The 26,281-nt window shown below is 36.5% G+C and overlaps 1 protein-coding gene across 4 annotated transcripts; it reads left to right on the forward strand.

Moving 5' to 3' along the window:
* The first annotated feature begins 327 nt into the window (after nt 1-327).
* On the forward strand, nt 328-26,274 carry LOC131551072 (uncharacterized). 4 transcript variants are annotated; one of them, XM_058793703.1, is made up of 32 exons: nt 328-426; nt 531-616; nt 3,739-3,762; nt 3,836-4,007; nt 5,162-5,442; nt 7,004-7,146; nt 8,777-9,008; nt 9,670-9,791; nt 10,081-10,359; nt 11,010-11,105; nt 11,214-11,343; nt 11,468-11,589; nt 11,685-11,960; nt 12,161-12,256; nt 12,375-12,507; nt 12,645-12,769; nt 15,965-16,243; nt 16,363-16,455; nt 16,557-16,692; nt 16,844-16,965; nt 17,064-17,339; nt 17,547-17,642; nt 17,819-17,951; nt 18,114-18,238; nt 18,331-18,609; nt 18,722-18,814; nt 18,944-19,079; nt 19,236-19,262; nt 19,421-19,619; nt 23,906-24,174; nt 24,331-24,476; nt 25,121-26,274. In XM_058793703.1, the coding sequence occupies exons 2-32, from the start codon at nt 580-582 to the stop codon at nt 25,478-25,480; spliced, it is 5,037 nt and encodes a 1,678-aa protein (XP_058649686.1). In that variant the 5' UTR covers nt 328-426; nt 531-579; the 3' UTR covers nt 25,481-26,274. The 4 variants fall into 4 exon arrangements, with proteins under 4 accessions (XP_058649686.1, XP_058649687.1, XP_058649688.1 ...); XM_058793704.1 differs by having other exon boundaries at nt 9,670-9,733; nt 10,161-10,359; XM_058793705.1 differs by lacking the exons at nt 531-616; nt 3,739-3,762; nt 3,836-4,007 and having other exon boundaries at nt 404-426.
* The last annotated feature ends 7 nt before the right edge of the window (nt 26,275-26,281 follow it).

Consider the following 26,281-nt stretch of genomic DNA (forward strand, 5'->3'; position numbering starts at 1 on the left):
AAAATGTTCACTGTTAATTCATTGTTACTTGCAGTTTATTTGTTTGTTTGTTTGTTTGTTTGTTTTTTTGCAAAATTCACTATCAATTTCTTAGTGAAAATTGTTTCAAAACCATTTTGTATGTAACATTTTTAACTTATTCTAATCTTTAGCCTGTCATGTACATCAGTCATAGTACTACAACGGTATTTGTTCAACATAAATTCTTAGATTCATTCCATTCCTCTAATTTGCTTATATGTGCTGTAATATTTCCTTAGTATTCAGAGAACAGGTAAAAAGAGAGAATGTTTGCATGCTAATATGCAAATCTATTCAGTACTATGGCAACATTTGGAGCGCATGTTCACATTCTTCATTGAATCTGACATATTCTATACAGTGGATTTGCAAAGATATTGCACAGAAAACAGCTACATACTTCAGGTATGCACAATTTATTTTTTAAATATAATTTGACTTCTGCTGGTACATACAAATAGCATAGGACTTCTATAGATCTATTGCTTCTATATTTATTTTCTCCTCAGATGCAAAATCTGCCTTTTAAGAGTGCCGACTGAAACTGTTTTTATTACAATGGAATTGCTGTATCTGATGCTGACATTTATCATCAGTAAGTTTCTTAGTTTTTGTTAACATTTAAAACAAGATTGATTTAAATTCTATTTACTGTTTATATTCTATATTATATATATATTACATATTCTGTTTACATAGTTGCCACTTTTATTACATTTTAGAGTAACATTAATGCAAAGAATTCAGTATTCTTACGATGACAATACAACAACAGGTGTTTAAAAAAGCCTTTGGTGGCAAACATATGTTAATTGTGGGAGTTCAAGGGGCAACTAGCCAGATTTTTATACAGAAAACAAACAAACAAAACGATCATCAAATGATCCATGAGACCAGGTAGAAATGATCACAGTTGAAACAAATAGATATGCAAGTTACTAAACACTTGTGATGTGTAGCTGTGAAACACTATGCATTAATCATGTCCAGTGACCCTCGGTAACTGTTGATTCTGGAAGTCTAGCTAGTGGCCATAGTGGTTCAATGGATCATAAAACTCGCAGTTCAGATCATACTGGGATTTCTGAGTCACAGTCAAGATCATTTTTCAGATCACATTTATATGTAACTTTGCTTGAATTGATTACTCAACTACCCGGATAAACGGTCATTATACCACGTTGCTATTGACAACAGCCATTATCGGTCATAATAAATTACCTTGGAATGTTGAGACTGACTAAACAGAATCAAGAATTTCAGTACTCTGTATAAGAACTGAATAAGAATAACATTTAAGTTTGGTTTCAGCACTCGGCAGACAAGCACTCTAACTGAGGTGCATTGTTGCCGGATATCACTGCAAACAACACCCTTGCTCTGATACAATTAGCGAACAATGGGTAAAACATATAAGATTAACTAGTAGCATGCAACTAAATGAAAATCCAGGGAATGTAGTTACGTAAAAATAAATCAATATATATATATTTTTACATATAATAATTAAATAATTTGTGTACCAGAGCCCCGTATTACAAACATTAATAATATGATTTCCCTCCGTTACCTTAGAATTGTATCTCATTTAATCAATAGGTGGAAAAAAAGCTCACCATACAAAACTCTTCAGTGCTGTGCATGCATTATAATTATTTAAACTATTTCTAGTTGTTTGATGACCTTCATCTGATATTGTGGATTTTTTTTTTTTTATTGTTAGTTGTCCGCAGAGCTTGGTAGATTTCTTACAAACTGTAGGGTTACACTTCTTTTCGATAGTCCACTTTAGACATTCTACTAACTATAAGTCACTTTGTAACTACATGCCAACTAATTCTCATTAATTTGCAACTACATGTCTACTAACTCTCAGTAGGGTAGGTTTAGGGTTAGTAGAATAAGTTGACACTTGCAAAGTTTCTCATAATCAGTATGTTGTATGTTGTGGACCAATCAAAAATAAAGTGTTAGAAGATATTAAACAGAGAGTCTACTAATACTCTAATGACTGCTAGTTGACATGTAGTTGCAAAGTTACTTACTGTTAGTAGAATGTCTAAAGTGGACTATCAAAATAAAGTGTTACCAACTGTAGTCCATTACTGATTACAGATTACATGATTCGTTCTCACTCCCAACTCGTCACATATTGAAGCTTGGTCAGGACCACTTGGCGTCGATTTTTGGCGCTCAAGGTACCCCTTTAACGCCATTTTTCGACTTGCAGGGTCCCCATTGTTTTCAGTTGTTTGTCTTAGTTTAATGGTTTGCATGCATTTGTAAAAAAGAGAAATAATTTTATATAAATTTATACTTTCATTGGAGCACCTAACCCCACCCCTACCCTAAACCAAAGTCTCTTTAAGACAAGTCATGTCACTCGGCGGCCATCTTTGAAACGCCACTCGGGCATGCAAGTGCAGCTCCTATCACTTTGTATGGGGAAACATCAAAATCTCCCAAACTGTTCACCAAGCTTACGATTAAATTCCATATTTGAAATCACCAATGAAATCGGATAAGAACCGTGTCATGTTGTTTCTTTTGCTCAAATAGCATTATAAAAAGGTTATTTTTCAGGCTAGATCAGCCAGTGCGCATGTGCAGTCTTAGGCATAGACATCATATTAGTTCTCAGAACGCTGACTGTTTCTATAGCAACCAGGACTTTTAACGGTAGCTGCAGTGACGCGCTGACTTTACCGATTAGCGATTGGCTCTTTCATTCAGAAGGCGGGGCTTCCTGCGATTGAACAGCCATATTAAGCGTTGCATTTTTCCACATTCAAAACTATACGAGTGACACATCTTGGGTATTCTATAAGCTTTGCCTACCCACTTCTGAACAATATAAAACACGTAACAGGCTAATATAAGTGCAGTCACAAGTATTTATTGCAAAAATTGACCATAAACAAGCAGTATAAAAGCATTGCAAACAAGTCGTGTTGCATTCTAAATCTTCTGAAGCCGTACGAAGTCTTTACCCGGAGAAGAGAGTAAAACATAAGGTTTTAATCGCTGAAAATGATCCCGCACCGTTAACGCGCTCACATCTGATTAGGTGTGTTCGACTTGAAGCGGCGCTTACAAACGTGTATTTTAGATTTTTATAGAAATATGGCAACAATCACATATCTCACCCAGAGATCGCACTGTCATTGTGTTTGGAAATATTCATGCATAATTTAGATACATAATAGCATGAAATCAGATTTAAAAAATAAAACATTTTAGAAGAGAATGCAGCATCACGGTTGTCTGAACCAATGAGCATGAAGCTGTGTCGTCAGTCAGCCGTTTCCCATCATGCTTTTGATCAGCACAGTCGGTGGAGAGCAACTGCGCGCGACTGCTCAATCTGACACAGCCGCCTCGCCGTCGCGAGAGTTTTTTTGGCACACGTCAGCATGACATCAGAGCAAGGCGGACGTAACTCGGACACTTTTCTAACCGGCATGCATCTCGCGGTGATCACCGGTGATCGGTTCTGCGCAGATTTTGCTCATCTCAAACAAGCCTAATGGAGGATCTGCACGTCGAAAAATGACCATGCTTCAATATGTGACGGGTTGGGAGTGAGAACGTGTTGGATTTAAACTTTAGCTACTGAACAGACTTTGCCTGAAAGGGACTTTGAAGTCTTGTGATTCATCTTGAACACACACATACATTGTGTGAAATGTTTTTATCCTCTCTCCTTTTACTTTATAGGTGACATGAGAAAAGCTATAAAAGGTAATGATGTATTTAAAGTATAAAAACATCTCAAATTTGGTCCATTATTGACAACTCTCACTCTTCTCCTCAGCCCAGCACTGTGGGGTTTCCTCACTCAGCACTCATATTGTAGGGGGTGAGGATGTAGCTGTAGGGAACTGGCCTTGGCACGTCAGTCTACACAGTTTTGGCCGTCACCTCTGTGGAGGGTCCCTCATCAGCCAGGAATGGGTGCTCACTGCAGCTCACTGTGTTGAAAATCTGTAAGAACATAAAATAGATGTATAAATCACATAATGTGTGATTTAATGTGAAGATGCAGTTGTTATTCTCAGAGCTATTTCACTGAGAATAACAACTGCATCTTCACATTAAAGGTGCAATAGGAGATCTCGGAAAATGCTAACTTTAGCCTGATAGCACTGAAAGCGAACGTCCCGCCCTTCCTGCAATCGCCGTCTAAAGCCACGCCCCCTGAACGCACATTCGCTCAAAGAGCAGAATACCAGAGACAACATTAAATTACTACAATAGGCTACATCAACGGTTTCCAATTACAGTCCTCACGCCCTCCCTGCTCTGCACTTTTCATATGTATATCTTATCACATCCAATAGTTGTTCTGTTCGACTGTAAGTCATTAAGTGCCCTGCGAAGTGGACATCACCAGATATTCCGCCATGATTCCAGTTCAAAGCATATGTTCCATACAAAGGGCATTAAAGTGTGCGAGACGAGAATTTAAATTATATTTATTTACAGAGGTATATTATGTCATACTTCACACTTCTCTAGTAAGTTTTGTCTGTGTGTGAAGACGCTGAGTAGCACAAATCCATGAGTGAATGTTCCGAAGTGAAATAAACTTCAACGGATTTTCCCTGCTCAGGGAGTAGAGAGCAATGAACACTGTTTAGGGAGAATGTCAATCGGAACACAGTTCATGCACTGAGCTCACATCTAACGAGCTGGTTATCTGAAGCGAGTGTGTTAACTAAGCGAGACATACAAAATATGCAGAGCAGGGGGCGTGAGGACTGGGATTGGGAACCGCTAGGCTACATCATGTGTCATTCACCGGTGAGAAAACTTTTAGTAAAAGTATTACAATACCAGGAAGGAAGATTGGATTGTTGATGTTTGCCTGCCATTCTTGCTCTGTCCGCACAGCGTGTGTGAATGCGCTGATGACGTATCCTGTCTGCGCAAAGGTATGCTAATACATACGTTGACCAGCAGATAGGAAAGCCAATTAAAATGCTCGGACCAAGTGTTTTGATTGGACGAACATTTCTTCCACAGAATATAAAAATACAGATAAATACATTTAGACCACTTAACTTAATGATTGCTATCAGGATGTGAAGTTTTTTGCTTGTTTCATTCAGTTTTTTGATGTTTTTGCTTCTTCATTCAGATCCTCAGACATTGGACTGAACGGTACTGTTTATCTGGGTAGACAGAGCCAAAATATTTCAGTCTCTAACTCACATGAGGTGATTCGAGGAATCCAATCTATCATTCCACATCCAGACTATGACCCCTCACAGTTCGTTAATGACATTGCCTTGCTGAGACTGAGCGAGCCAGTCAACTTTACCAGCTACATCAGCCCGATCTGCCTTGCTTCTAATGACAGTGTCTTTCACAACGGCACTACCTGCTGGGCCACAGGATGGGGAGAAACTGGCTTTTTAGGTAATGATCATCATTTTAAAGGGGTCATATGATGCTATTTTAAAGATCATTATTTTGTGTATTTGGTGTAACAGAATATGTTGACATGCTTTAATGTTCAAAAAACACATTATTTTTTCAAATACTGTACATTATTGTAGTTCCTCTATGCCCCGCCTCTGTCAAACGCGTCATTTTCAACAAAGCCCCTCCTTCCGACAAGCACAGTCTGCTCTGATTGGCCAGCTGTCACAGTGCATTGTGATTGGCCGAACACCACAAGCACACGTCAGAAATGTAACGCCCCTTACCATAATCGTGCTTCAGCTTTCAAAATAAATGTAAAGACAGTTAATAATGCCTAGGTCTGGATCAGCCTTATCTTTTAGATAGAATAAATCCTTTTGTGGGAGACTTTGAGCTTCGTAACTCTGCAGATCTTATACATACACAAACAGCTACATACTACACTAAAGAAAAGGAAAAATAGAAATTGCATCATATGACCCCTTTAACACACTGGACCATGTATTCTAGGTTATGTAACCAGATTACAAAATGTAGGCCTACTACATTACACTGCCAATTTTAATAGATGTACATTTGTAAAGTGGACACGTCTGCAATTTATTTTCCTTTCATTTTATATTAGAATCAGTCAATAATGGCAGGACACAACATAAAGTACAGGACACAACATAGACTTACATGGTTTAACTCCAATTAAAAAATCCATTAAGTTTTAGCATTTCCATTTTCTAAGAAAAAAATTATATCTGAATAAACTTCAAATCATAAACAATTCTATGTAACACTTATGAACATTAAGTGAACCTTTACTCTTTAAAAAAAAAAAAAATCTAAACCTTGAGATTTATTTTAAGATGTATTTATCATTTTCCTTCTCATTGCTTTACATGGCTGTGAATTGAGCTGTGCCACATCCCTCGATGTGACATCATCAGCTTTCAGTCATATTCAGACTTGGCACGTGAATATGGGGTGAAGTGTCACTTGACCAATTTCCAGGATCAAATACATTTTTTAATGAAAATTTATAAAAATCACTTATTCTTTTCATGCATTTCATAGGCAAAAGACAGAAGCTGTCCTTTGTTAATAGAAATGTAAAGTCAGCACTTCATTTCATGCACAAAATGAATTTCATGAACTAAATTCACTTCATTCCATTCCATTTTGCACCCTAACCATGTTCTTTGAATGTACTTCATTGATAACAAAAACACGTTTTGTCCATAAAGTGCATATGTCCATCACTTCAGCTAAATATATGTCTTTAATGAGTATTTCAAGGACAAAATGTTTTGTGACATACTGGGAGCATTTTGTTTACAAAAGTTGTTTTCTGTTATCCATAAAGTAAAAAAGTTAATTCAGTCTTACATGCTCATAAAATGGAAAGAGTGTGTATTAAATAGACTAGCAGCTGGACATCGCATGAACATACTATACAAGCATTGAATTAAAATTTACTGTAAATGCATTACAGTAAATGTAAATACAGTGATCCATATTTTTATCTGAACATCTCAAAAGCCTGTTTACTTGATATATCACTTAGGCGCTCAGCACACTTATGGAACTCTGCAGGAAGTGAAGATGAAAATAGTGGGGAATAAGGAGTGTGACTGCAGTTTTAAGGACATAACAATCACTCCGACAATGATCTGTGCTGAAGGAGAGGCTGGCGAAGGAACGTGTTATGTAAGTTATAACAGTTTATAACGAAAACTGTATTTGTAAACTGTAAATTATATGAAATGTATTTAACATGCACAGCTATGAAGTAGTTCCAGGATATTGACTATATTGTAGCATAATCACTTTGTTCAATAACACATATCAGTGCTGTACATTATCTTTTTTTTCTTTTTCTTTTTTTTTGCATATACTGTAGCACTGGTGCTACAGAGGTTAAAAATGTTTGTAGCACAGGTCACAGAATTGGAGCACAAGAATAAAATGTTACCATCTCTGGAAATAACCACAAGTAGTGCAGTTTAATGGACATTAATGTTATTTATATTATTATTATACATTAAACTAAATAAGAAACATTACTATTGTAATAACACTGTTTCACTATAATATACAAAACAGTGTATTTCAGAATAAATAAAATTATTATTATATCACCGTATTTTACAGAAAGCTGCAGGGTGACCTGTTAACATGCAGGAGGCTATAACAATAAATCATTAGAAATCTCTAAGGATTTATTATAAAATTGTTATAATAAAAAAAAAAAAAAAATCTGTCACAGTCATATGCACCCACTACATCCGTCTTATGCATCCATTGAGAGAGAGAGAAAAAAAATCCTGTACACTTCTCTACACTGGAGAAAAACGTATAATGCATATGGATGTTTACTTTTTACTATTTCTTTAGAGAAATGTGTTATTTTTCCTATATTTATACCCCCGCTCTGACACATTCAGTTCAGTTCACGGAGCTCTCTTCTAATGAGCTGATGAACTGAATCAATTGTGTTAAATAAGGAAGACATAAAAAATGTGCAGAATGGGGGGTTCCCAGGACCAGGATTAATGCTGCATTCCATTTACCTCGGAAGTCGAATGTCTGAGTTGGGAATGACGTCACACCCAAGTGGACCCTGTTCCAGTAAATAAATTAAAAAATAAAAATAAAATAAACAAGGTGGACCCGTCTATTGTTAGCAATACCATTAAAACACATAGGAAAGCTATAGTACCATGCAGAGCTTGGGCCAGAACTTAAAAGACTGATTGCTGGCGTGATTGACTCACCACTGATGTTGGTGAGCTGCTGGCATCCCACTGACCTCTATGCACCACTGCTGTAGCATAATAAGGTGCAGATAGATGTGTTTTACCTGATGAAACATCAATACAACAAACATACAATTGTGAGAATAAGTGGTATATCTGTGTTCTTTGAGCCATCTTGGGTATTTTTATAAGAATGAAGTATATTTATAGGCCTATGTTAATTGACTTAGCCTTCTATCATGGTATAGAATTCTATAAATAGTTTGGTTTCTGCCTCATTCTCTGAACCCATGTCACTCGACTGGAGTGAAGTGAATTTTGCATAAAAACATGTCATTAAATGTTCTCTTTGTTTGACAACAGGGTTTGTCAACAAGCTCACACACATTGCAAAACTGTATCGCACGCATGTGACACACAACATTATATCACACTGTACAGCCCTGCATGTACATGCATTTACGATGAAATACAAGAAGTTTAAGCTTTCTTCAGACAACATCTGGTCCATATAGCTCAAGTTAGTTTCTTTTAAAATTAATATTTTAATATGATTTCACAGCCCTTGCTTTCATTTTTAGGACGATTCTGGCGGTCCATTACAGTGTGAGCAGGATTCTGTCTGGATCTTAGCTGGCATCACTAATCCTTATTCTTGTGGCACTGGAATTGTACCTGACAGCTATGCTAGAGTATCCAAATTTCAAAACTGGATCATGGAGAATGTTAATGGAACGGATATTGGCTTTGTGACTTTTACATCTGATGGTGAAGATAAGGACAGCAGCTTTCAGTGCAGTGGAGAAGATATAGGTAAGACTGAAAGCATATGACAGTTAACTGCCAGTAAAGACGGAATTGAACCTTTTCCTCTCTCAAAACCTCTCTTTTCAACTATTTTGGAATGGCCAATAGTTATCATTTAATTCCTACAACTTTTGATGTACTACTAGCACTGTTTTGCCATCCAGCTGGTCCTATTGCAAGAGGATAGTGAAGACCACAACAGTGGTTTTTATACTTTTCCTCATTAAATAAGATTTTGTTCAGGTGATAGCCTAATTACTTCATTAAGCAGAATAAGGTGTGCCTGTGTTGTAATTAAACAGACACTGGAATCGAATATTTGCCATACATGTTAGATGCCGACTTTATTGTAGAGGTATTTTTGCACTGTTGTTCACATTGTCATTTAAATGCGACTGCCATCAGTCTCGTGTGAACCGTATATGGCCCTGAAGTGACCCGCATGCGCAGAAAAAGAGGTGACGTCAGACGCAGCGCATTGTGTTTGTGGAAATAAAAATGGATGCTGCTCATGTTAGCGTGTTTTTAGCAATTTTTAATTTAATGTGCAATAGGAGCCTAAATAACGAAGTGATAAGAAGAAGAAAATTAAGAAGAAGGAGAGCACGATTTCCTCCAGCGCAGAATTTTTATTCCATTATTTTTTCTCATTGTTTTATAATTTCAGGTCTTTTCTACCCATTTGGAAATGAAGACATAGTGAATCCCTCTGAAGATGATGGAAGCTCCCAGTTAGTATTACTGGAAGAGCCCTTTGTATATTTTCAACATGTTTATCAACAAGTTTATGTAAGAGCATTGTTTTCATAAATTGTGTGTGTGTGTGTACAATGCATTCAGAAAGTATTCAGAATTCACTCCATACACCATAATGAAAAAGCAGAAAAATTGTGATAACAAATTTATTTAAAAAGTTAGCTCTGAACTGTCACACTGACATAAGTATTCAGACCCCTAAGTCAGTTGAAGCAGATCATACACTATCCAATTGTTGAAAGAAAACAAACCTGACTTTTTAATAGTTTCAGGTTCCATTTTGTACTGTTCTATTTATATTTTTGTTTTACCTCTGTTTCAGGTTAATAACAATGGCCATTTGACATTTGATGAGCCTCTTTCACAACCAATACCCAATTATTTACATTCACAACTCAACAGAGACATCATTGCTCCACTTTGGACAGACATGGACAACAGAGTCAATGGAACAATCTCCTATCGTCAGGTCACCAGTGGTAGACTCTTACTAGCAGCTTCAAACAACATAAACCAGTATTTTCCAAATCTGAACTTCACTGCCTCATGGCTGTTCATTGCCACTTGGGATAAAGTGCCGTATTATAACTACCTACAATCGGTAAGCTATCTGTTACTGTTATTACTCACATCTGGTAGTTTCCCATTTGCAGGTAAACCTATGTTAGGCCAACATTGCTACACTCTAAAAAATGTTGAGTTAAATACAATCCAATGCTGGGTAAATATTGGATAGAACACATTCTGGGTTGTTTTCAACCAACAGTTGGGTTAAATGTTTAACCCAACCTTCTGGGCAGTAACCCAACCACTGGGTCTAAACAACCAATCACTGGGTTCGTCCATATTTAACCCAACATTTTTTAGAGTGCATCAAGCTTGTTCCAGTTCACAACAACCTTTAACAATAGCTTCAAGCTTTTTCCAGTTCACAACAACCTTTAACAATAGCTGTGTGAAATTCAGTCATTTAAATAGGAATCCACCTTCACATTAAGGCAGAAAATTTCCCCATCATTTTGAAGTAGGTCTAGTAAATTTGCCTCAGTGACCAGAAGGAAGCTGCTTAGTATTAAAGTGACTTCTGCTTGAGCTGTGCTTTATAAATCTCTACGCTATTAGACATCGGACCTGTTTTACTTGCACTAATGTGACCTCAGATAATTTGTGTTAGAGAAAGAGGAAAATTTTGGTAAAGAAACAGTATCCCATGTCATCTGTATTTATATAGTTTTTATCTTCATCTTCCAGGAGTCGACCTTTCAAGTGGTTTTGGTGTCTGGCAAAAACATGTCATTTACACTCATGCATTATGGTCATATCATTCCGAGCACATATCCTGTAGAGGTAAAGTGATATGAAAACCATGCTGATCAAAATATATTTCTGTAACCGCTATATGATAAGCATTTGGTTTTAACTGAACTTTTCATTGTCTTGTTATTTGATTGACAGTCTGGCTATGACACAACAGATTCAACTGATTTCTTTTCAATTCCTGTCTCTGACGCCACATATCTGCCATACACAAGCAATGTCAATGTAAAGGGTCGATGGGTTTTTCGAGTTGACCATGCATCAGATGGTATAATAATTTAGAACAATTCATTGGACAATTAATATGTAGTAAAATGGTGCAATGTTTAATCTTGGTACAGTATGTACCGTAACAAGGCTATTTCATGCGATGACATTTTTTCTTTTTCAAGGGCTTTTTTATCCATCTGGCTATCAGAACACACAGAATCCCTGTCGAAGTAATACAAGCTCACCAGCTCTGTACTTGCTGTATCCTTTCTTATACTTTGGACGCACATATCAACACATATATGTGAGATGTTACATTAAACACATTACATTTTAAGTACATTAATGTATTACAACAAGTCATGTTACTTGAGTTAAATGTTCAAATCTCTACTATAGGTCAACAATAATGGACATTTGACGTTTGAACCATTTTATGAAAGCCTCCCCAAGACTTTCCCTGTCAACTCTTCTAGAGACATTATAGCTCCACTCTGGGCAAAGTTTGACTGTAGTGTCAGTGGAAGCATCACCTATCGCATTGTAACTCGAGGCCGTATTCTGGACAGGGCGAGAAATGATGTCAAACAGTATTTCCCTCAGTTTGGGTTCTCAGTGGATACAGTTTTCATTGCTACGTGGAATAGGGTGCCCTACTTGAACAGCCCCACTACGGTATGTAGAATGACAGGTTACTTTATTCTTTTTAAACATAAGTTTAGTACAAATCTATGGTGAAACTGAAAATGAGTTTTATGTCCCTGATAATATCAAACTTACTAAAAGGATTGCATACATTTAGCTTAAATGAGTTTTGTTTATAGAGAGTTTATAGCTGTGTTGTTTTTTAATTGAAACGTAATGACTTTTCCTAGGAATCCTCCTTCCAAGTCGTTCTAGTCTTTTGCAGAACTCTTTCTTTTGTCTTAATGAACTATGGAAATATCTCCTCAAATGATCAGAGTTTTCAGGTTGGACAAAATAAAAATCTTACTACAAAACTTTGAGATACATATGATAATAATGGGACCTTCATATTAACTGGTCATATACATTTTTTTTTTTTTTTTTTTTTGTATTTACTCGCAGGCTGGCTATGATACAGTAAACTCAACAAATTATTTTTCAATCCCTGTGCCTGATGAAAATAAGCTGTTCAACTCCAGCAATGTCAATGTGCCGGGACGCTGGGTATTTCGTGTTGATGGTGGACCTGAGGAGGGTAAGGTCACTGTTTAATATAGAAAATATCACATTATTAGATAAATAACAAAGATAAATATACAGCATTTTCATGCTTATAAAATGTACTCTTTAAAATTGTTTAACATGCCTCAATGATATTATTGGAAATATTAGGAATATTCTACCCATACGGAGATGAAGAGGATGAGATGAGCCCGCAGTCGGATGATGGAAGTTCTCCACTGATTCCTCTGCTGCAGCCGTTTGTGTACTTTGGCCGTGTATATGACAAAATATTTGTAAGAAGCATTGTGATATTCATGACTATTCCATATAGATTATTGTTTCTCAATGGGGGTACTCGGATAGCATCCGGGGGTGCTGGAAGCAATATTTTTGAAAGGTTAGGGGGCACAGAGGTGTTCTTGGGGATATTTTGTTAAGGTGATTATTCCAAAGATGAATGAGCTGAAACTTGCAAAATAATATGATCGCACGTCCCAATGCCGTATCTATTTCCGTCTTGGTAGCGCTTTAGCGCAAGCGCGTGGAGTTCTTCAGAAATAAAATGCGGTATCTGTTTACTGTAGAGCGCGTTCGATGACAGAAACACTGATTATAATGGGTTCTATGTGCTTTGACACAACGTGTCGTGGCATTCGTGTCCAGTGTAGTAGTGTTACCTGCTATTACACCAATGATACTAGACTAGACGGTGGGTCACAGGCAGGCACCAACCCTACTCCTTTATAACTCTGGGGAACAGACTAAAATCTTCATTAATGCCACAAAGTTACCACTTCCTCAAAAATGTCTTTATTTTACCAAACTGAAATCGGAAAGTAGATTGGAAATTTAATCATGACTATCAAAAATATAGGCCTATAAATCAGGGCAGCACTAAAATAGTTACTATTTTGACTAGGAGCATATGTATCTTTTACTTAGTTTTTGCTGAATACTAACTGCAAACATCCACCCAAAATTTAGAGGTAAAATCACAACAGCAAAAGGGTGTTCAAGAGTTCCAGGTAAGGAAGAACAAAAGGTAATCTCTTTTATATATATAAAAAAAAAAAAATCCTTTGTGAATATATTCTAAACAGGATTTAAAAAAAAAAACCTTTGGGTCTCTTTAACCTTTGGGGCAACAGGGTCAGTGTCAGATAGAGAGTGAAAGAAACCTCAACATTGCCAAAGCACTAAAAATCACAAACATGTTTAAAAACTCTGTAAATTAATGTTCTTACACTTATTGTTAAATAGTTTACTGTAAAAAAAAAAAAAAAAAGCAATTTACTGTCTTTTTTGAACAGTTTAATGGATCATTGAATTAAATATTTAATTTCTTAAAATTGTAATGACCCCAAACGTTTGAATGGTAGCCTACTGTAAATATAATAATATTTCTCATTATAAAGACAAAATAAGGTAACACTTTAGAATAATGGTCCGTTGTTAACAAGTAACTATGCAGGAAGTAATAGGTAGTACTACATTAACACACAACTTAATACTATTAACTAATAGAGAAGTAAGATTAACTAAGCAGTAAGTAACAATTTTAGGACAAAGGTAGTTCCTTATTAGATATGTGATAATTATTAAATAAAAATCTCCTCACTGAGAACTACTTGCGAACTATGACCAATTAATAAAGAATAACCAATTAATTACTAATCACAACAGTAACGTCTTAAAAGTGAGCAATTGGGTTCTTTGTGGAAACTAATTTATGAATATGATATCCCCCAAATAAGTCGGCTACAGTTTGAAATTATGACTTCTACTCTTACCAAAGGATGGATGTTCTCCGTTTATTTCAATCAAAAACAGAATAATAATAAAAACGATAATTCACTTAAAAATTTTAATAATTAGGAAGTGATGCTGACAAGCTCATGATTGAATTAGTTCACAATTATGAACTCTGTTTTATGTCATTTCAATATGTATCCCACTCCACATGATCTACTGGTAAAATATCACTAGTGCTTCACACAAATGTATGACTCAGGTGTCAGATATAAAACATTACATAACTTATTAATTTATGTGTGAGTAATTACTGAGGGGTTAACGTGTTTTTCACTTTAAAATAATGGTCCAGATCACTAGTAGTTCCTTAGTAGCACCTTAGCTTTAAAGTGAAAAATACATGAACCCCTCTCAAACGTTACCTTGTCATCCTGCAGGAACTACTAGTGATCTGGACCATTATTTTAAAGTGAAAAACACCTTAACCACTCAGTAATTACTAAGTAATTTAATAAGTTATTTAACACTTTATTTTGATGGTCCCTTTTGAACATTATGCTGACACTAAGTAATGTTGCAACTACATGTTAACAAACTCTCATTATTAGAGAGTATTAGTAGACTGTCTGCATATCTACCAACTCCTTATTGTGTTGGTCTCCCAACAGATAATAACTTTGCAAGAATGTCAACTTAATCTAACCCTAACCCTACTAGTCAACTAATACACTACTAACACTCTAATGAGAGTCAGTAGAAATGTAGATGCAACATTACTTATAGTCAATAGAATGTGTTAAAGGGACCATCAAAATAAAGTGAAACCAAAATATTTAAATCTGACACATAGTGTACATTCATACATTTTTGTGATGCACTAGTGATATTTTAGCAGGCACTATAATCTGGAATATGCTGTTTTGTGCTTAACACAATATAAATGCAGTCGATGCCTTCATTAAGGATGTGAATTGCTTTTATCAAGAGAACATCATTATTTATATTCAAGAAAAGTCCTCCCCAGCCTACTGTCTCTAAAGGTAGGTCTTTTGGAGTCGGAGGCATACTGAACTGACACAAACTAGAGCTCATAATTGTTAACTAATTCAATCACTTCCTAATTATTAACATTTTTAAATTAATTATTTTTATTATTATTCTGTTTTTGATTGAAATAAACGGAGAACATCCATCCTTTGGTAAGAGTAGAAGTCACAATTTCAAACTGTAGCCAAATTATTTGGGGGATATCATATTCATAAATTAGTTTCCACAAATAACCCAATTGTTCACTTTTAAGACGTTACTGTTGTGATTAGGAATTAATTGGTTATTCTTTATTAATTGGTCATAGTTCACAAGTAGTTCTCAATGAGGAGATTTTTATTTAATAATTATCACATATCTAATAAGGAACTACCTTTCTCCTAAATTTGCTACTACTTACTGCTTAGTTAATCTTGCTTCTCTATTAGTTAATAGTATTAAGTTAAGTGTTAATGTAGTACTACCTATTACTTCCTGCATAGTTACTTGTTAACAACGGACCATTATTCTAAAGTGTTACCCAAAATAATAATCAACCTTAATATTCATTGAAAACAATTAGACTATATTTAATTTAATGGGGGCAGTAAGAGACCTGGATAATGGGTGGGAGGTGCTAGCCCAAAAAAGGTCGGTAACCACTGATAGATGATGAAACTTCAACATCCAGACTGGTTTTTATTTTACAGGTGAATAATAATGGAGACCTGACCTTTGATGAACCATTTTCCCGGTATCATCCCTATTATTTTCCTGCATACTCGACTAAAGACATCATCGCTCCACTGTGGACAGACATTAATAATAATGAGGAAGGAACCATCTCTTACCGACAAGTAACAGATGCTCGTCTCTTGAATCGGGCTTCAAGAGACATAAACAAATATTTTCCCAACTTGAACTTTTCTGCCTCTTGGGTTTTTATTGCTACATGGGATAAAGTTCCGTACTATAGAAAGAGAGAGGCGGTAAGTTTATCTTTCAGTTAGTTTTCTGTTTTTACATAGTATTTTCAATGAATATCCAGAATGATGCTGTACTCTATTAATGATGACTGTATTAATGAAGGATTTCCACTCTCATCCAGGAGTCGACCTTCCAAGTGGTGTTGGTGTCTGGCAAAAACCTGTCATTTACTCTCATGCATTATGATTTTATCACTCCCACCCAAAGTGTAGAGGTAAAGAAGTGAAAAATATTGTTACCCCAGCTTACGATCTTTAGAAGTGTGAAATGGTTTTGAATTTAATGTGATTTTTTCTTTGTTTTCTTCATTGACAGTCCGGCTTTGACACAATTAATTCTACTAATTTCTTTTCAATTCCTGTTTCTGACATCGCAAATCTGTCACAAACAAGCAATGTCAACATCATGGGTCGATGGGTATTTCGTGTTGACCGTGTATCAGGCAACAACGGTACAATAATTTAATAATTAAAAATTTACTGAATTTATTGCATATCTTGTTTTGAGACGTAGAACAATTCATTGATATGCAGTTAAATGTTGAAATGTTTAATCTTGGTATGTACTGTACCAAGGCCATAATGACATGTTTTTTTTTACAGCTCCGTTTTATCCAACTGGCTATCAGGACTCTCAGAACCCCTGTCAAAGTAATACAAACTTAACAGCTCTACACTTGCAGTATCCATTTTTGTACTACGGACGCGAATACAATAACATATATGTGAGATGTCATGTTAAACAATTACATTTGAAATACATTGCTATATTACAAGTCATGTTGCTTCAGTTAAATGGTCAGTAAAATATTCTTTACTATAGGTCAACAATAATGGACTTTTGACATTCAAACCATTTTATGAAAGTCTCCCCAAGGCTTTCCCTGCCAACTCTACTGGAGACATTATAGCTCCACTCTGGGCAAAGTTTGACTTTAGTATCAATGGAAGCATCTCCTATTGCATTGTAACTCGAGGCCACATTCTGGACCTGGCAAGAAATGATATCAAACAGTATTACCCTCAGTTTGGGTTCTCAGTATATACAGTCTTCATTGCTACGTGGAATAGAGTGCCCTACTTGAACAGCCCCAGTACGGTATGTAGATTGAATGATTATATTAATCTTTTTTAAACATACGTTTAGTGTAAATTTAGGCAGAGATAGAAATTAAGTTATACATTCTTGATAATATCAGATTTATTAAATGGATTAAATACATTTAGCTTGAATAAGTTTTGTCTGTAGAAAATTCATAGCTGTGTTTTTCATTCAAACATAATGTTTTTACTGGACTTTTCCTAGGAATCCTCCTTCCAAGTTGTTCTAGTCATTTGCAGAACTCTTTCCTTTGTCATAATGAACTACGGAAATATCTCCTCAACTGATCAAAGGTTTCAGGTTGGACAGAATAAAAATCTTGCTACACAACTTTGAGATCCATATGATAATAATTGGACCCTGAATGTCTTTCAGTGGAATTAGAAAAAAAAAAAAAAAACAGTTTCAAAGATCATCATAATAACTGGTCATATTTCATTTATTAATTACATTTTTTTTTTTTTTTTTACTCATAGGCTGGCTATGACACAATAAACTCAACACATTATTTTTCAATCCCTGTGCCTGATGAAAATAAGCTGTTAAACTCCAGCAATGTCAATGTGCCGGGACGCTGGGTATTTCGTGTTGATGGTGGACCTGAGGAGGGTAACTTCATTGTTTAATATAGACAATATCACATTATTTGACAAATAGTCATGAAATATGAAATATAACATGAAAGAAAAAAAAAAGTGGTCATTTTGATGCTTATAAAATGCCCTCCCTAAAATCCTTAAATGCTCGTAAAAATATTATTGGAAATATTAGGAATATTCTACCCATATGGAGATGAAGAGGATGAGATGAGCCCGCAGTCGGATGATGGAGGTTCTCCACTGATTCCTCTGCTGCAGCCATTTGTGTACTTTGGCCGTGTATATGACAAACTATTTGTAAGAAGCATTTTAATATTCATGGCATTCATTAATATATATTCCTCATAGAAGATAAAACTTGAAAATCCAGACTGGTTTTGATCTTACAGGTGAATAATAATGGAGACCTGACCTTTAATGAGCCGTTTTACCAGTGGCATCCATATTATTTTCCTGCATACTCATCTATAGACATCATCACTCCACTGTGGACAGACATTAATAATAGTGAGCGAGGAACCATCTCTTACCGACAAGTAACAGATGCTCGTCTCTTGAATCGGGCATCGAGAGAAGTAAACAAATATTTTCCCAGCTTGAACTTCTCTGCCTCTTGGGTTTTTATTGCTACATGGGATAAAGTACCATACTATGAAAACAGAGAGTCAGTAAGTTTCTCTTTCAGTTAACATGTACTATTATTGAATTCTCATTGAACTGATACTTATGGAATATCCAAAATGATGCCTGCAATAATATGGAGTTCACACTCTCATCCAGGAATCAACCTTCCAAGTGGTTTTGGTGTCTGGCAAAAACATGTCATTTATTCTCATGCATTACGATTTTATCACTCCCACCCAAAGCGCAGAGGTAAAGTAGCGTGGAAAATGCGTCAGAATATTGTGTTAACCCAGTTTACAATCTTTAGCTGTGTGAAATGTTTTTGGATTTAATGGGATATTTTTGTTCTTTTCTTGTTTTTGTTTTTTTCCCCCTCAGTCTGGGCTTGACACAATTAATTCTACTAATTTCATTTCAATTCCTGTTTCTGACATCGCAAATCTGCCATACACAAGCAATGTCAACATCAAGGGCAGATGGGTATTTCGAGTTGACAATCCATCAGAAAACAATGGTATATATTTGTTGTTATGAAATTTGTCATTTGTCTCAATTTCAGATATCTAAATGTATAATTTTTTTGTCTCAAAACATGCATTGTTTATTACTTTAAATTGTGTTTGTAAGAGTCTTTTAGGTAGAAATGTAACATGCCTCTGTTGTTTTGCAGGATTCTGTATCAAAACTAACCCCCAAGGTATTGTACATTAATACTTCAAGAATTAATAATTAATGATATTTATTGATATTATTACATACTGAGCCAGGAACTAAACAATTTTTGGATCCCTTTCAGTCTGTATCAGCGCAGTTGAGTTACTGGGTAATAGCCTACACCATTGTCTTTTGTGTTAGCTTCCTCAGATGATGTTTCTAGTGCTTTGAAATGTGGAAAAACCCCAGTTACCACCAGAAGCAGGATAGTTGGAGGTCAGAATGCTTCAGCTGGACACTGGCCCTGGCAGGCCAGTCTTCTTCTGTTAAGCAGGCACATCTGTGGAGGTTCTCTCATCAACAAACAGTGGGTGCTGTCTGCTGCCCACTGTGTTCATGGGTAAACTCATTCAACTACTTGCAGACAAATACTTCAGCTTTCATAGTTTATTTGAGTAGTTTATTTTTCAACTGAGCAACTGAATTAACCCTTTAAAGCCTACTGTATCATATATGATATACACATTTCTAAGGTCCCTTAATTATCAACATGATCAAAACTTTGCGTCCCGTGCTGCAAAAGATCCAACTGAGGAGGTAGGGCAGGGGCTCTGGAGGAGGATGCATAGCAGGAGAAAAGCAGGGACTGAAAGAAGGTGATGGCAGGAGGAACCATGGTGGAGATGACGGAGGGAGAAGCCAGGTGGTAAACCAGGAGGAGCCATGGTGGAGAGGGGCTCAACAACACCATGTGGATGATCCATGGAGACAGAGCCACAGAAAATAGAGACCCAGTGGGACCCGAGCAGATGGAGAACCAGAATGACACTGGAGGCAGAGCTGATGGCTTATGCAAAGCGAGAATGGGGACCTGGAAGACCGCGATGCAGCTGGAGCGACTGAGAACAAATGAGTAGTCAGAGGGAAGAACAATTTAGCATCTTCAGTTCTCCTAACCTGCATGTCTTTGGGCTGTAGGAGGAAACCGGAGTACCGTAGTAAACCCACACTGTCAACTCGACACAGGGAGAACATGCAAACTTCACACAGAAAGGCCTCCCGTCCCTGCCAGTGCTTGAATCAGGAATCTTGCTGTGAGACAACAGTCAGGGCTCGCAAAATTTCAAAATCCCTGGTAGCCCTTCGGGCAGGTACTCTTCAGATTTTGGTAGCCCGAAAATTAATTTAACTAGCCCAAATTAAAAAAATACTTTTTTTTTTTTTTTTTTTTTTTTAATATAGAAAAACAGATAGGAGTTTAAATGTCAAATCAAAAATATTTTCAATACACAAATATCAACAAATATGAAGGAAGGAATCTTATTTCACTATTTACAGGGTATCTGCAGAATTTTTAAAAATATATTTAAGGCAATTTATGACCCATTTTAAGAGCTGCACGAGGAAAATGAACACAGTATGAGCGGGGTTGGACAGTGTCTATGGTAACATACAGTATTGAGCCATAAAATTACATGATTTACAGTTCAGATACAGGTTTTCACAAAACCAAAAATCTTATACAACAGCATTTCAGGCTATAGACCATTTTTATGAAAAGGGATAAATCAACCATATAAATTGTTAATTTAAAATGTATAAATATTACTGTCTTAATTGTTAAAATTTTTTGAAGGCATATTAACTTCTTTCTCATTTACAACTCTATGTGTTTGCTGCGTAAAAAGTTGATATTTGCATTGATCTGACCATAAACAGCAAGAAAGGCTTATTGGAAATGCAGATTCATTCTCTGCCACGAGGTGGCGCTTTAGGAGCGCTGAAATATTGCGGTTTCCCCGGAAACGCTGTACACAAAGCAGCTCCGCAGTCATAAATGCTGCTTTATCAGGAATTATAGTTTAGATGAAATTAAAATGCCAACGACACATTTCTGAGGACAGTCGGTTCCCTTCAGATACATTCACATAAAGACATCCGCGCTGCGTTTTGACTTGAAACTTGCAGCGCTCATATTTATTCAATGACATCATTGCCTTTTGAAGTTTAATCCTGCCGTATCGCGACTCTTGTCTTTCCTTCCCCAACTGTAAGACCTCTAGAAATTATAATTAAGACATTTCTTATACCATTTAACGTATTTAAAACTTTTTATGGCCTTAAGTTTGATACAACTCACTTTAAGAGTTTATAAGGACCCGCGGGAGATCTGTATTTAAGGTAGCCCATCGGGCAGGCGGTGATACATTTTGGTAGCCCGACTGGAAAACACAATAGCCCCGGGACATCGGGCTAGCGATTTTGCTAGCCCTGACAGTGCTAACCACCGAGCCACTGTGCTGCCCCTGAACTCAGGCAGGTAAACGGTTTATAATGTAATGTCAGAATAATGTCACGTTATGGTGGCTGTAAAAAAGCACACACCATTGGAGAATAATCAGAAAGTCTATATTTCAAAATCGAATAATAAACATTCAGGAGAATCACAGATAAACACAACTTACAATATTAACAAGACTGAACAGAAGGAACTCAGGGCATGAATACACAAGGAGAGATATACATCCTTGCACCATAACAATACAATCCAACAGAGGAGGGAGGGTGGGGCAAGGAGGTGGACGAGGGAATGGCAAAGGGCAGGGAACCATAAGAGAATGTGCTGAATGTGAATCAGGGTGGAGAAAACAGAGGGAGGAGAACAGAGCAGGAGTACCCAGGTGGAGACCCAGAGCCAAGCCAGAAAGGAGGCCCACGGTGGAGTCGAGGAAGGGAGGTGACATGGTGGAGATTTGGCTGACAAAACCATGAGGACAACGAACGGAGACAGAGACGAAGGAGGTGGATACCTGGCCAGAGCTGAGGAGACTGAGACTCACGGTGACAACAGGCCACAGGACTGAGGTGGAAACTGGGGCTCAGCAGGCTGGGGTAGAGCCAGTGGGACTGAGGACCCAGGTGGAGCTGGAGGCAAGGAGGAGCCCAGCGGAGCCACAGGGATGGAGGGACGAGGCGCAGACAGAGAAGTTGAACATCATTGTGGAGGCAGGTCGATGACGGACCAAGGCAGAGCCAGAGGGAGGAGGGAGTGCAAGGATGGCAACCAAAGTCTCATTCTGATGAGATCAGGCTTTGTGGACAACAAAGGAATGACTTTTGCCTTCAGATAAACAACACTACCTCTTGTGGACAGGAAGGTTAACATTAACCCACAGTAACCCCCGCTCAGGAACTGCTTTGTTCTCCCTTACTCTTATCAAAGTGTGAATGATTGTAAACCCCCCTCACAGGAGAAACAAGTTTTGCCATGTGGCCAAAGTCACAAAGGAAGAACAGATCTTAAAATGCATTCATACAAAAAGAACACAAAATCGATTAAACATTCTTCAACCTTCAGAAGTTCCGCGCTCCGTCACGGTTAGCACTCACACTACATGCGTGCCGAGCCCGAGCCCAACTGAACTGCACTCTGGCCCACCTCTTCCAACCGAGCCAGGGACGGCTAAACGAACCATGCCCTATTCTCCCGCATCCCGCACAAACGAGTCTCTACCTGTCCACACCCGCCCATCAAGTGTTGTCCTGCGCCGCACTCTGCTGCGTTGGGTCCCGTGATCATGCAGGTCTCTACTCGGAAGGTGCCTGCTATAATGTTATGATCGAGGCTCTGGACTCTGAGCATAGCTTGTTTTTTTATAATTATAAAATATTTTCTATAAAAACTTTAATGCCCTGGCAGTGGCAAATAGCTATGGTTTTATATTTAATTTGATTACATTAATGTTATAAATTGAGATTTACAAGAAATATGTTAACTGCTACTATGTAAAAGGTACTGCTGTAAAAAAGCACCTTATTTGTTTACATTGTTTGTAAACCAAATGTTATTGCACTTTTGTTCATATAGCAGTACTTTTAAATGAAAAAAGTGCAAATTACACTACTTTTGAATTCATTATTGAATTTTGTGCATAACAATGCGATTAATCATAGAAAATCATGCGATTAATCGTGATTAAAAATTTGAATCGTTGCCCAGCTGAACGGGGCTAATAGATCAGAAGGGGTATTGATGCTAATCCACCACGGGACTCGTGTAAGAAGTGCGACAGGAGACAGGGCACTGTTCAACTCTTTATCTGAAGTATTTAATTGTTCACAGCAGATGGCACAACATTGCTGCAATTGGATTGTACAATTTATGGCCACAAAGTGTTAAATGTGTTCTTTCTGAAATAAACAGAATAAAGTAAGCATCAGTTTGCATCTGCTAAATGTAAATTACAGACATGTAAATAACCTGCTACTGACGCGTTATACATGAATCAACATGACGAGAGGATTAACAGTAGCGAGCATATGCATTTGAATCACCGTATCTTAAATATAACAACATTAGAAACAATGTAAGGTTCAATTACACATGAATGAATATTTAAACACAACAATGAAATAAACAACGTTAGTTAGCTATTTTTTTTTTTTTTTTTTAACCTTGTCAAAATAACCCAACTGCAGTTTGATTGAGATTAATTGGAATGCACAATGAAAAAACAAAGATTTCTGACACTTGTTAAAAACGGAGTTATCTGTTTTTGCAAATTAACTCTTCATATAATTGGTTCATTTAAAAATAGATTTTTGACTATTAATTTTTTTTTGTCAGGCTTAAAAGAAACTGTTCTTGACTCTTACTTTCTCTCTGTTATACTTTAATTTTCTCAGGTATCCTACCTCTTATTTCACTGTATTTTTGGGGCGACAGACCCAGGGAGGCTTCAACCCCAATGAAGTGTTCCGATATGTGAGATTAATCATCAAACATCCCAGTTACAACAATTTTACAAATGACAACGATATTGCTCTTCTCAAATTGAGATCACCTGTCACCTTCACTGACTACATCAGACCCGTGTGTCTAGCAGCTCATGATAGTATTTTCAATAGCGGCACAGACAGCTGGATCACTGGATGGGGAAACATTGGTGAAGGAGGTGAGAGTTCATTTCTCTCACCTCTTAGTTGTATTAAAGTCAGCATATAAATGCTGATTATGAATGGTATTTCATCTGCAACATGACATATTTCAAGGTGAAAGAGAATACTCAATGACTACGCAGAGTAAATAACATCTAGTGTTTTCCATACAGTGCCCCTTCCATCCCCTAATGTTCTTCAGGAAGTGCAGGTTCCTGTAATTGGTTACAGACAGTGCAACGGTCTCTATGGAGTTGGAGAAATAACAGACAACATGATCTGTGCTGGTCTACTGGAAGGAGGCAAGGACTCATGTCAGGTACAGAAACACCTCTGCTCAGCTCACTTAGTCCCCAGACATGTGTCTAAATGGTAAAAAGTAAGTGCTTCAAATGACAAACACATGGTTAAACTTTTAAGGTTCATGTCCAATCTTTGAAAGATAATCAGAGATTTTTTAAACACTGTGTACCAAGCAAACATATTATTCCTACGTAACCGGTGTTTGGTACATTTTAGTGAACAAAAATGTATATTATGATAAAGTCTTTATTTTGATTAATTTATACTAAATAAAATAATAAAAAATACAATCTAATCTATACTAAATAAAAGTATTACTTAAAAATGTAGGTAACACTTTAGAATAGGGAACACTTATTAACTATTAACTATGACTTTTCCCTCAATAAACTCCTAATTTGCTGCTTATTAATAGTTAGTATAGTAGTTGTTAAGTTATTGGGTAGGATTAGGGATGTAGAATAAGGTCATGTAGAATAAGGCATTAATTTGTGCTTAATTACTACTAATAAATGGCTAATATTCTATTAATATGCATACTAATTAGCAACTAGTTAAGAGACCCTAAAATAAAGTGTTACCACATTTTAATATTGACAGAATCTTTGAATGGTGGTGTATGTAACTTTCTACATTGTATGTATTGATGTGCATTTTCAGGGGGATTCTGGAGGTCCGATGGTGAGCAGGCAGAGCTCTGTATGGGTTCAGTCCGGTATTGTTAGCTTTGGGACTGGCTGCGCTCGACCTGAACTTCCTGGTGTGTACACCAGAGTATCACGCTATCAGGAATGGATCAGCTCCTTTGTGTGCAGCGATCCACCAGGTTTTGTACAGTTTACCTCCGCTGGAGCTGATCCTGACTACAATTACAGCTGTCCTGGTCTTCCTCCTCCTCCTTCCTCATTAAAAGATACAGAATCTAAAATTGGATCTTCTGCAACAACTCCTCCACAAAATTATTTGCTATCATATTTGCTGTTGCTTTTAGCAATACTACTTTCTTTATTTTATATGTAAAGATACATTTGGGGTAAATACCTTTATCAATTGGGAATGTATCAAACGTGACAGTAAATGCATTTATAAGAAATAATACAATAAGACATGTTTCAAATCTGCATATAAGAATGATCCCTGAATTAACTAAATTACTCTTTTAAGTTGTAATATTATTACCTTGGTAAGCATAAGAGACTTCTTTCAAAAACATTTAAATCATATTGACTTTTGAACAGTAGTATATATACACAAATAGACAACAAATCTGTGTAAATGTAGGTGGTGTATGTGCTCAGTCAAATTCATTGATGAAAAGAGTTTTGATCTTAAAATATTTAGTTGTTCTTGATCATTCTTAAACAACTTTAATTCTTCACTTATTTTTAAATAACTCAAAATATTAATTAATTTCATATCCTGCATTCCATCAGTTTATATATATGCTGGAGAATGCTAATTTAATATTTACCTTTTATTACTAATTACCTTGTCGACATATTGTTTGTCAAATCATTTGTGAAGAAACAGATGCATGTTGTTGCACAAATCACAAAAACATATTTGTTTCACATGTATGATTTTTTTCTGTCTCATTGCATTTTCCCCATGACCTAGTTTCTCAGTCTGTTGGATTAATCATTCTGTTCACCTTTTTTCTCGCTAATTAACTCATCAGTTCTTTTATTTGCTACCTTTATTTAAACCCACAGTTCTCCATTTGTCTCTGTCCATTATCAGTTATAATAGTGATTGGTAATGTTTCTCTGAGTTTGTTATTAAAGTCTATTTCCAGTTAATCTCCTTTGTTGTGTGAGTTAT

This window comes from Onychostoma macrolepis, chromosome 12 (genome assembly GCF_012432095.1).
Source record: "Onychostoma macrolepis isolate SWU-2019 chromosome 12, ASM1243209v1, whole genome shotgun sequence".
Classification (NCBI taxonomy): domain Eukaryota; kingdom Metazoa; phylum Chordata; class Actinopteri; order Cypriniformes; family Cyprinidae; genus Onychostoma; species Onychostoma macrolepis.

Bases quoted from the DNA above. Each gene is read 5' to 3' on its own strand.
- LOC131551072 (XM_058793703.1), top strand. From the start codon at position 580: ATGGAATTGCTGTATCTGATGCTGACATTTATCATCA. The intron at 19,080-19,235 runs GTATATATTTGT...GTTGTTTTGCAG, and splicing joins CAATCCATCAGAAAACAATG to GATTCTGTATCAAAACTAAC. The intron at 24,175-24,330 runs GTGAGAGTTCAT...TTTTCCATACAG, and splicing joins GGGAAACATTGGTGAAGGAG to TGCCCCTTCCATCCCCTAAT.